This window comes from Tachypleus tridentatus, chromosome 2 (assembly GCF_004210375.1).
Source record: "Tachypleus tridentatus isolate NWPU-2018 chromosome 2, ASM421037v1, whole genome shotgun sequence".
Classification (NCBI taxonomy): Eukaryota; Metazoa; Arthropoda; class Merostomata; order Xiphosura; family Limulidae; genus Tachypleus; species Tachypleus tridentatus.
In genome coordinates, this window is record NC_134826.1 from 122,656,262 (window position 1) to 122,669,361 (window position 13,100).

Consider the following 13,100-nt stretch of genomic DNA (forward strand, 5'->3'; position numbering starts at 1 on the left):
ATGTGAAAACCACAATTCCATGACTTCCCATCACCATTGGTTTAGATCGGCTTGAGCCTAGCACACTACGTAGTTATTGTGTTTATGATCCTTCAACTAGTCTCTTATGTAAATATTACACGAATATTTATCTGTCGCTATACACTTTAAAATGATTTATCTATCAATCTACTGGTCAGTCACTTCATATCAGTTTATTAGTTAAATCCATCTCTCTCTCTCTGTGTATGTGTGGACATATATACACCTTTTTAACAAATATAAACTATTATTCAACTTCTTAAGAACAACTATCTCCTAGCCTGTAAAGAATAAGAAATAAATTAAGCACTAGGTTACGAAAAAACAAAGCCAGCAACAAAATAACAGAACATGCACAACACTAAGATACATGGAGTATTGTCTTGATTTTAAGAGGTTTTTGTAGAAATAAAATTTACAAGGCAGTACGCATACATCGTTTATCAAATTTAACCTGTATGGCAGATATACATCATTTATCAGACATAATAACCTTCATTCTCCAGTGAGTGTTTGAAATTAAGAACAAAACTATACAACGAACTATCTGTGCTCTGCCCACCATGGGTATCAAAACCCTATTTCTAGCAGTGTGAGTCCGCAGACATTCCGTTGTGTCCCTGGAGGTGGCGCTATTCTATAGCCTGAAAAATTGAATAAACAGAGACAGAGAAAACAACAGAAAAGAGAGAGAGAGAAATGTCGCCTTCAACCAATTGTGGTAAGGTGTGGTTTCAATTTCGCGCAAAGCTATACGAACGCTATCTGCGCTAGCCATCCCTAATTTAGCAGTGTAAGACTAGAGGGAAAGCAGCTAGTCATCTCCACCCACCGTCAACTCTTGGGTTACCCTTTTACCATCGAGTAGTGGGATTAACCGTGACATTATAACACCTCCATTGGTAAAAAAGCGAGCATGTTTTGTGTGACGGAGATTCGCACCCGCGACCCTCGGATTACAAGTCCAGTACCTTAACCATCTGGCCATGCCGGGCCTTGGGGTAAGTAGATGATCAAATAAATTAATATACAGTTATTACAGTTCTTCAAGTTCACTAAATAATATATATTATTTTGCCAATATTAATGCAGGTGCATTACATTTCTAGAATACTAAAATAGCCGTTTAAATGAAAAGTAGAGCCAAGTGTGGTCCAGTAGTAATAGCGTGACAGTTCTATGGTTCGCGTCCCGCTACTGCAAAAACAAGAAGTCATACTCCGCACGTCTTTAGTTGAATTACGAGAGTGAAGGTTAAATTTCATTATTCAATTTGACAGGAGTAGCCGAAATGCTTGACAATGTTGACTAGCTGTCTTTTATCACTTGAAATTTAGAGACGGTTGGCGCAGATAGTCCTAGAGTAGCTCAATTTAACCTCGAACACAAACAAATAAAATGTGACACTTGATGTTTGTCTGAGAACATAAATACACTTAAATATACCGCGAATGTTTTAGCACATTTTGTTTACATAAGGTTATTATTATAGAAAGATATTAGTAATATTTTCATCATAACTGTCTAACAAGCCAAGATTCAGGTTGAAGCTAAAATAGAATTACAACATCACAAAACGAAAGAAAGAATTTCGAATGCGACATTTTAATTTTTTTTTTAAATCACGCACTAAGTATATTTCAGAAAACTAAAGTGAACACACGAAACAAATGTTTTGACATTTCATCGTTATATCTGGTGCAGATAGCATATAGCCCGATGTGCTTTTGCCATAAGAATACACGCATACATATCTGGTGCAGATAGCATATAGCCCGATGTGCTTTTGCTCTAAAAATACACACATACATATCTGGTGCAGATAGCATATAGCCCGATGTGCTTTTGCCATAAGAATACACGCATACATATCTGGTGCAAATGTTTTGGCGCATAAAACTAAATCAAGAAGGACAAATTATCTTGTAAATTTTGAGATTTTTAAATGTACATAGCTCAATATATATATATAATATATGTATTAAACGTGAAATATGTTACTCAATTATTTTCAGTACTTACTGGATGTCTATGGACTTATATATACGCTATAATAGAATTAAACGCTAGTTCGCTACAAATCCCAATACAAAATTAAAATGTTTTTATATTTAAAAAAGAATATTTGAAGTTATTTTGTCTGACAGTTCAAACGCATGACTTTACTTTCAAAGTTGCTAAAACTTTCATCAATCTTTTTTTTTTTATGTTTGATGACGTACATGGGATTACTCATACGACACTACACGCTACGTAAATATAGAAATGATTATTACACCATGTCAGCTTTAAGCCTAATTCACAGCCTAGTTACACTGATTACTTCTGCACAAGTCACGGACAGGCACCACTATCGTGGTTCTGTATGACAAATATTATTACAAGAACCCTGCTAATTCTTGGCGATCCGGATTAGTTCAGCTGTGGCGTTACCTAAAGATGAGGATTTCATAAATCTTCCAGGCAAAGATTTAGCGTCCCCTCCTAATGTGTATACTCTCTTCCTGATTTATTTTTCTGTCACAAATTAAGGTCTTACAAATATTCCAATAGCGTACCTAGTAGGCCTAATAATATTTCATATTATACAAACATGAAGCATGTAAAGATTTAAAGTCAACAACCTAAAGATTAGAATGTATTAAATGGATATTTAATTTATAATAACAGAATCAACCTACTGAGACTTTTTAAGTTTGGTTTGGCTTCTTTTGAATTTCGCACAATGTTACACGAGGGCTATCTGCGCCAGCCGTCCCTAATTTAGCAATGTAAGACTAGAGGGAAGGCAGCTAGTCATCACCACCCACCGTAAACTCTTGGGCTTCTCTTTTACAAACGAATAGTGGGATTGACCGTCATATTTAAGCCTACTGATTTGGCACTGTTTCAAGATATTAAAATATGCAAGTGTCCATAGTATAAGCCAGTTCAGCTATCAAATTTAACTGACATGCAGAGGTTGATAAAGTTATATTAAAATAATAATTTCGAAGCCACACTACGTCGTTACAGTCTAGACCACAGGGTTGGTCATGTTCTATCTAACGACAGTGTATATTGACAACAGACCAGCAGCGTAGTTTCTATCGCAAAAAAACTTATATCGTACGGCTGGCATGTCCAAAGCACACTACTCCTTCCTCTTTGCGTTTCTCATACATATAGCGTACATAAAGAACAGCTTATGATGATAGTTTCAACAGTCCGATCACACAAAAATCAATAGGGTTGTATCCAAAAACCTAACCAACATGTCTTCGTATGGAATACCATAAACATCCGTTTCATTCTCTAGCTGCTTAAGGTATGAAATGGTTGAATAAAAAGCACGACTGGAAGCTTTATAATGGTGAGCTTCCTGTTGATTTCGTTTCCAGAGCCACTTTTTGCTTATGATGCATTCTGTTCTTCGGGCCATGCAGACGGCTTTGGCCACTAGCGTTTGTGTTCGTGACTTTTCATCTGTTATAGGATACCGAAATTTGCTTACCACGGATAGGTTGTGACTTTTCGCAGGTCTTCTTCTTCCATGGTGTTGTTACCCCAAACTGATTCATATTCCTCTGTTTTTAAATGCCATTAAGTATAATAGATATCTCCTATCTTAGAGAAATTATAAATATCCAATCATCAATCTCTTTATAATACAAGTATACAAATATTTTGCGTTGGAAAAGAATAAATTCTTAGTGGCATTATTCTGCCTACGCAATGTCAAAAATGCAGTTCTTAACATCTTTAAAAGGAATGTACTTATGAAAAAAATCTATGTATGTACAATAAAATATTTTATTGATGAGCGGCATTATTATAGTTCTTACTTCCGTCAGCACATTTTTGTTTATTTATTCGTAGTTAAGCACAAAGCTATGTAATGGTCATCCGTGTTGTGCTCTTTTTAGCGTTATAACCCTTCAGACTTTCCGATGGGAGCATAGTGTTCGGGCTCCAATATTTAAGCATATGTTTTGTTTCTCTAAATATAATATTTATTTTTGTCAAACTTCGTAAAAAATTATTCCTATCTAATGCTTAAAAATGTTACACAAAGTCATCTTCTGTAAAGAGTAAACAAGTATTGTTAATTACTAACAATAGTAATTAACTATTCAACTTACGACTATTCATACTTTTTATCTTAATTGTTAAATTTTAAACAGCGGAAAATAATACCACTCCCCTTCTTGCCCCCCACTCCAAAACTGCTTTAATTTATCTTTCTACTGCTGTTTATCCAAACTCATATAGTAAATGCTATTTATACAAACATAGCCAAAGTTACATACTTGAGAACAGTCTAAGAGTACAGGTACCACTGTTTAACGGCCAGTCATCATTTTAACGTGCTAAATATTGAGTCCTGGTGATATTTTCCAACCACTGACACTTCATTTCCTATTTAAATTATCTGATATTCTGCCAACATTTATCCTTTCATAAGGCCCATAAGGTTTTTGTCTATTGTTTCGTTTGATTCTTCGCATGGATCATGTATACAAAAATGAGCATGTGTGGCTAGATGTTACACCCCTTTCTTTGAAGGGTCCAGATATTACACATTTCCTCCCGCCCCCAAAGAGTCACGACATGAGCATTCTGTGCATGAAATAGTTAATAATGGGTTTTCTGTAAGGCGAAGAAACCAGGCTTGTCCACACCACCGAGGATTTAATCATATTAGCGTAAATCACTGTACTTCGTATTTAGCATGGTCGGCGAGATGAAGGTGATTTACGCTAAATCGGTAAGAGACTAGTAGGGTGGGTGGATAAGCACGATGTAAAAACTCCAAACTGTAATGTGTCATTCTCAAACGAAATTATCAGATTTCAGGACTCTGTGTTCCAGAAAGAAATAATAACAGTAAAGTGAAAGAAAACGGCTTTTTTTTTTCCTTCTGACAATTTTGTGTCTTTTCCTTTAATTGTCGAGGTTAAATAACAAAAACATTACAATATAATGCCGACAACGAAAAACCACGAACAGACTTCATGCGTGTGTGTCAAGGTACCGATATGTTTTGTTTTTAAAACTAATTTATGTATACTGTGAACTTTGGTTTCAGCTTTATTGAGATTTGCGATAGTTACTAATCTTTCGCGGTAAAGTATGATCATCACTGGCGTTTGCAATGTATGGTGAAATAGAACTTCAAACAATCACACGTGATACTGTAAAAATCTTGGACGTACAGATTTATACATAGTGTGATTTGGTTTGTTTTGAATTTCACGCAAAGCTTCTCGAGAGCTATCTGTGCTAACCGTCCCTAATTTAACAGTGTAAGACTAGAGGGAAGGGAGCTAGTCATCACCACCCATCGTCAACTCTTGGGCTACTTTTTTACCAACGAACAGTGGGATTGACCGTAATATTATAACGCCCCCACGGCTGAAAGGGCATGTTTGGTGGGATGTGGATTTGAACCCGCGACCCTCAGATTACGAGTCGAGTACCTTAACCACCTGGCCATGTGTGAAGAAGCGTTCTGATTTTATTCGTAGCTCATAAGCATTAATTTTTAGTCTCTTTTATATTCATGTATCACACGTTTTGTTTGTTTGTTTATGGTAAATCTACTCAGGCTGTCTGCCGCCGTCCCAAATTTTGAATTGTTGACTAGCTGGTAGCACCCACCGCCAACTTTCGGACTACTCTTTTTCCTAACAAACGATGGGATTGAGACATTATAACGCCCACGCGTATGAAAATATGAGCATACTTCAAGCTGGGTTTCGATCCCATCGCTGACAAAAATCTTCCATATTTATTTGTCCTTTCTGTGTGTTCATATTACGAATAAGACAGTGAAAAGCGAGCACAACGAAGCGAATTTTCACTCTTTGTATTCGAATCTAAAATTCATGTTAACGAAAAAAGCATTTACTTTTGAATTCTTGTAATTTCTTTTTTAAAAACTCAGAGAGAATAAATCTCCTACAAATTGTGTGATTTTCATTAAAATACTTATATGATCATTTTATTAGTTTATTTATTCTCTTCCATCGTACCTGCCAATTCGTTACGTTATATACCAAAACATTTGGTTGACTGAATTGACTCCTCTGTACCTGATCATAATTAAAGAATTATATCTCTTCCGTTCATCTCACTAAGTGCAATTACACAGCCATCCTTTGGGAGTCTGTGACGGTTTGATAAACGACTTTATATAATATGGAAACCAGAGATGCCAGAACGAGTGGAAAACTGCTGAGACCTAGCTAGAATAGTTGTTGTACACCGTTACAAACATATTTTCGCTTTTCTTACAGAAACAGGCATAACGAGCCATTTGATATGGATTTAGCAATAAGCGCATCCTGAAGGCTGGTTTTATTTTTAGATCAAAAATAAGATTTTACAATGTAAGTAAACACCCAAAGTAATTCAACCATAAGCTCGTGCCGATTACGAGGTCTTGTAAAACACAAAGATTTTTATTTTATAACTAAAGATAATACAACTACAGCAAATACCAATAAAATTTTCACTGAACCAAAGTTTAAACCTTTCCAGTATTTAAAAGTGGTTACCTGGAAGACTAACATAACTTATTTAATCAGTAGTTAGACAACGTCAGAACCATGTAATCATTTCTTTAAATACTTACATTCCACTTCAACAAAACTAGGAAATTAACGTCATAACGTTTCTTTTGTTTGGTCTCGATACAAAAGCTGAAGATTATACTGTCCTAATCAATGTAATTATAGGTTTATCCTTGTAGAAGAACATTTATTCTTTAAAACATCTGCCACAATCCTCACGAACGTTAAGAAAAACAATTTCTAAATTACGTGATACGAAATTTTACGCATTAACATATAAACGTTTTTTTTTTTTTTAATTTGGTGCTCTTAATAAAAATGGTGTACAAATGTTGGATATTCAACTTTTCAAACCATATCGATGTTTATGGAAATATCAACATTCGATAAAAACTAAAAATTCTTTATAATGATATATTATGAACGTTCAAGTTACGTAACATATAATAGAAAAATCAAAAACTGTAATTTAAGATATTACGCTTTTCAAGTACAAACAATATACATTTTTACCGAGACTGCTGAATATTCTTGGCTTTGTATGATTGCTTGAAAGCTACACAAGGGGCTGTGCTGTACCCACCTATCTGATTCCGAACGTTGTAAGTCCTGGTGGTTAAGGTACTTGACTCGTAATCTGAGGGGTTGCGGGTTCGAATCCCTGTCACATCAAACATTCTCTCCCGTTTTAGCCGTGGGGGCGTTATAATGTTACAGTCAATCCCACTATTCGTTGGCAAAAGAATACACCAAGAGTTAGGGGCAGTTTGTTTGTTTGTTTGTTTTGATTTTCGCACAAAGCTATTCGAGGGCTATCTGCGCTAGCCGTCCCTAATTTAGCAGTGTAATACTAGAGGAAAGGCAGCTAGTCATCACCACCCACCGCCAACTCTTGGGCTACTCTTTTACCAACGAATAGTGGGATTGACCGTAACATTGTAACGCCCCCACGGCTGAAAGGGCGAGCATGTTTGGTGCGACGGGGATACGAACCCTCAACCCTCAGATTACGAATCGAACGCTTTAACCCACCTGGCCATGCCGGGCCCGTTAGGGACAGCTAGAACAGACAACCCTCTTGTAGCTTTGCGTGAAATTCAATAAACTAATTTAAAGATTACTTATTTTAGAAGTTTTGCGCATTGCTGTACGAGAGATATCTTTACATAGCTTTCCTAATTTTCAACTGATATAATATAGGGAAGACAGTTATAAGTAACACCTACACAGTCTATTTTTGGGCTACTCTTGTCTACCCAAATAGTGGAACTTGACCATCACTCTTGTAGAGTAACACGGTCTCAAAGAGTGGAGGGTGCTTTTGCGACAACGAGAAGCAAAACATGGCCTCTCGGATTCATGGTTCGGGCACACTAATTACCAGGCCACGTCTGACACAGACCCGAGGTCGAGAGCTGAGGGTCCGAACTTTCTGGTCGCGCCAGTCTCGCTTGCTTATTGACAAACATGGGTAAACAAATAAACGTGCAATGAAGAAGTAAATAATCTGTTTTTAACTAGAACTCGGTATCGTTTTGAAAATGTCTAGAGAATTACTTTAATTCTACGACCAAGAACAGGTAGCGAGAATGTAACTGCTTACCGGCTTTCTTGGCTGCATACATATTAGCTTCTTCCTGTGCCTTGCCTATGTTCTTCTTGTAACGTATCCGCTTGTTACCAAACCAATTAGAAATCTAACAAAGGAAAAAACAGATATACAACCACTATAACTGATACGAAGCTATCAACTGTCAATGTTTCTTACATTTCAGATTTCTATTCATCGATGTACTTTATGTACGCAACAAAAGTAAATTCTTTGAATATTTACAAACAGATTGACTAAAAGTTATCCAAAAACAAAAACACATTAAACCCAATTAAACAGAAAAGAGATTAATAATCCACGTTTTGCCAGAGATTACAGTAGTTTAAAACTCAATACAATGAAAGTTTGGAGGGTAAGAGATGAAACCAAATTTTGCTGAGTCAAAATATACAATCAAAACGTATGGGCTTAATATGTGTAATAACAAACATTTGTAATGCTTAACCTAAAACTTCGTTACCAAAACATAAGGCATTTTTTATTAACTACCAGACAAAATATTGGTCTCAAATAATACATCTTCATATACTAGTTTTAATCCTGTCTACAATAACAATTTGTTGCTATGAGTTTATTCAGGTAATCATTTTACAATTTCCTCGTAAACTACACGAATAAAATTTTGTTTTGTTTTTTCACATTCAAAAGACCGGAAGGAAGTGTTCTAATAACAATAACTTCTTCTCCATAATGACTTCAATCCCAACTGCTGAGCCAAGAATTTTTAAACCCGTGTTGCCGACCTAGACCACAACCATATAGCATGAGCATGCTCGGCGATAGGAATTCGAATTCGTGACCCTCAGACTGTAATTCGAGGACCCTAGCCATCAAGCCATTTGAGGCCCGTCTACGAACCACAAAAGTCACAAAAATCTTTCATATAAAGCACTTGAAATTTTGTGAAAAGTAGTCCTCGAGAATAGAAGTTCAAATTCTAAGTTGGATTTCTCCAATAATCAAACTTACTTTCTATCAAAAGTTGGATGCGAAAAACTGTTAAAATGGTTTTTGCTTCATTAATGACACGCAAGTCATTTGGTTACGATTCTGGTTTTTCTACTGTTTTCGATTGCTTGCCAAAAAAAAAAAAAGTCAAATATCTATATGTCATGAATAACCATTATATTTTTTAGCAATTCATTCATGTATAACAATTTTATCTTTAGCATTCAGGTTAAATCCAGTTTTACGAGCATCTGTAAATGAACACTTAATTACTGGAGTTGGTTGCAATCCCTTCATCATTTTGTTTGTTTGATATTAAGCACAAAATTATACAATGGCCTATCTCTACTGTAACTGTCGCCAATAAAAAATCTGGTTTTCAGCAGTGTGAGTCCTTACACTTACCGCTAAGCTGCTAGTGGACTTTATCATTTTAATTGAGATATTACGTTACTTTAATAACATTAATGTATTTCTTTATATTTCAAACGGAATTTTATTAAATCAACTTTTAAAGATAACTAGTTTATTTACTTGTACAAATTGTACACAACGTTATTGTCCCGTAGTTAAACATGTAACGCTTACAAAAATTAAAAACAAATATTCTTACCTAACGCCACAAAGAATACTTTTTTTAGAAATAAATACAAACGCAATGGTTATAATTACTTATCATTGTATACTGAAACGCATTAGATAAATTTCTGCAACAGATATAACTAATCCATCCATTAAGAAATTCTGCCCACACAGAATTTAAGGTGTTATTATTGTACTAACATATGATAGCAGCTCTGGTGTCGGGACATAATAAACAATTCATTTTGCACTCATTCAAAACTACGAGTACGGTACCAATGTTTTACATCAACAGATCGGATTGAAAATATCAAGCAAATTTCATTATCGATGTATTTTGCGAACCCTAATAACCTTAACCCTACTTTTAGTTTGTATCCCAATCACATTGTTTGGAGGGGAATTAGTTGCAATTTCCGAGCCTTAGGTGAAGTTGCCAATATCTAAATATTATTAATCTAATGACTTTTTGTTTCCGTCAGCAACACAAAAGTAGAGATTAAAACTCCAAATAAACTCACTTATATTCTGAATCACGTAAGAGCTTACCTGGGACATGGTTATTCCACATTTTCTAGCTAGTTCCTCTTTGGCCTCTTCACTGGGATATGGATTACTCAAGTGTGAATAAAAATATTCGTTCAGGATCTCTGTGGCTTGTTTACTAAAATTTCGTCTTTTTCTCCTGCCAAAATAATAAATGAAATTGTAAACAAACGGGTCATTTCAAAAAGAAAAATGTTCATTATTGTTATTCGCGTGTTAAACGTTCCAAGAATCACATTTCACACTGCAGCTTAATTTTCACGGAAGAATTAAGCAGTGATGTGAAGAAACAACTAACATTCCAAACTATGTGTATCACATATGGCCATATCGGGAGAGTGCAGTTCATAACTAATGTGCATAAACAACCTAGACAAAAATATGTCAATATTGCAGCATAAGTATCCGGTTCACACAAGACTTAAAACATACTGTAAGCACACCACTAAAAGTAGTTAACTTTTCTATATTACAGCAATAATAAGTTACACTAGTGTTACTAAGTAATATCAGTGACGTCCATTCTCGAGCTCCTTTGCTTTTCTTAATTTAAGCTGCTTTTTCAAAAGCAAATGCAGGTAAGTTATCATGTGATTTGATAATCTCATTTCGGTTTTGTAAGAAAGGGAAGAAAACACGATGTGTTTCTGTGAATAACAGCAGTGTGTGTAAAGAGACTCAAACTGACAGTGAAGCATACCGGATACCAACAGAGACATCTGGACATTTCCAGCATGTGAAGAGTAATAATAGCTTGACTCAAAGCTGATCAAACACAAACGTTGCAGGGTGGCTACAAAGTGTGGCTAGTAGAATGTGGACTCGCTTTCAGACCACCAATAGTGTTGGATAGAGAGCTAACATTAAGACGTCTGGTATTTAACAATGTAAGTTCGACACAAACGATGAGCCTCAGTTTCGAAGCGCAATGATCGACAGTTCAGAGTAAAACCTTAAATCAAAAAAGAGGCTTCATATGGTTTGTTTCAATGTCAGACAACCAATGATGTACATTCGTAAAATCTACTGCCCGTCATCAGAGGTGTCAAGAACATGTGGGTGAAAATTGTGTTCACAGACTGTGTACATACACTTTAAACTTCAACCGGATAAAGAAAATGGCCAGGACCGGATTCGATTTCAATTTCATGGCTGAAAGATAAACATATAATACCGATGACACATTTGTCTTGAAAGGCCAATCATGGCAGCCACGCTGACCTTTATATGTTACGATACGGTGCTATTGTTCTACACAATACAGGGGCGCAGACACAGTTGGTCAAAGCTTTTTTTCCTTTTCTAACAAATCATAACGAGATCCCCCAGCATGTTGAAATACTTAGCAGCTTCCTGAAAGATGAAGGTATATAGTGAATGGTCTTACTAGCACGATAACCAAATTTTATTTCATTGAACATGCATAAACTATTTTGGGAAGACACCTAGACAGTCTATGGGTCAATGCTGATGAACTAGTAGTAATTCCTACGGTGTTGTGAGCCGGCCACATTATCTCACAGTTCATTTGTTGATTAACCCATTTCAAGCATGCCACGTCCAAGGTTATCATACGCCTTACCATGAAACATTTACTGACCGTTTATTTGTTGATTAACCCATTTCAAGCATGCCACGTCCAAGGTTATCATACGCCTTACCATGAAACATTTACTGACCGTTTAGTGTTAAGATTTTGTAATATCTAACAAGCATTTGTGGCGTGAACTCCAACAGTGCATACGTGAATATCAAAAACACGTGACTGGTAATCAGGCACTTGTTTTCAATAAAAAATAAACTGAGAAATATCACTATTTTTACAGTATCTGTGCCTTACCATAGTTAGGATTAATTTGAATTTCGCGCGAAGCTACGTGGGGGTTATCTGAGCAATTCGTTCCCAATTTAGCAGTGAAATATTAGAGAGAAAGCAGTTACTCATCATCATCAACTGCCAACTCTTGGATTACGTTTTTGTTAAAGAGCACTGGGATTGGCTGCCACAAAAATAACGCCCCCACGGTTGGAAGGATGAGTATGTTTGGTATTGGAGGAATTGAACATGCGATCCGCAACTTACAGTGTGTATAAAAACCTTAAAGTTGAGCTTCATACGTTTGGGTTTTCTTTATTCAAAGTTTTCAAAAAAGTCGCAGTATCGGTTTTTCAACTACGACATACTTTTTCTAATATCAGTTTAACTCAAACAATATGGAATTTCTCTAAATTAGCAGCTACAACGATAAAACCATCATCTTTCAATTTCTGGTAATATGTCAAATACCAATTACACAAAGACGTGCGAGTTTAACAGAATACATATGAAGATAATAATCATACTTAGTTAGTTTTCCATCAAAAATCGCAGTACGATTTCCCCTATTCAAATAACAATCCATTATACAGTATATATGTATATATATATATATATATTTTGTGTAAATTTTACAAGTTAATTTTTTACCAAATCAAAATTAGCACTGGTTATTAACTTTACACTTTGAAAAGGACAGTTTTTCGGCAAGGATTTTAAATAGTTTATACTTTCAAAATAAAGTTTACAGACACATATATATTTATTCATATACAATGAAAAACATTGATGGTTAACCTCATTTTGTAGCATAACTCAATACAAGTCGTATTAACAACATTAAAATACAAGTTTATTGATGGGCTGTCTGTTTGTCTGTCTGTCTAGTTACAGATATTTCTTTAAAATCGGCAGGGTGTGGAGTTTGAAAAAAAGAATTATTCGAAAACATATATCAACGATGGGCAATCCTTTTGATCTTAAGTCATTAGTAAAATCCCACTCTACAAAATGGCGTGTC

At 35.5% G+C, this 13,100-nt stretch overlaps 1 protein-coding gene across 7 annotated transcripts in view; it reads right to left on the bottom strand.

Annotated features, from left to right (window-relative positions):
- The window catches only part of LOC143244990 (homeobox protein extradenticle-like), a 219,983-nt gene that overhangs the window by 37,039 nt on the left and 169,844 nt on the right, over window positions 1-13,100 (bottom strand). For all 7 annotated transcript variants that reach the window (XM_076490669.1, XM_076490666.1, XM_076490670.1 and 4 more), the window contains exons 5-6: window positions 10,267-10,402; window positions 8,179-8,272 (exon numbers count right to left, since the gene is read on the bottom strand). In XM_076490669.1, the coding sequence (XP_076346784.1) occupies window positions 8,179-8,272; window positions 10,267-10,402 (230 nt within the window). The remainder of the gene's footprint in view (window positions 1-8,178; window positions 8,273-10,266; window positions 10,403-13,100) is intronic.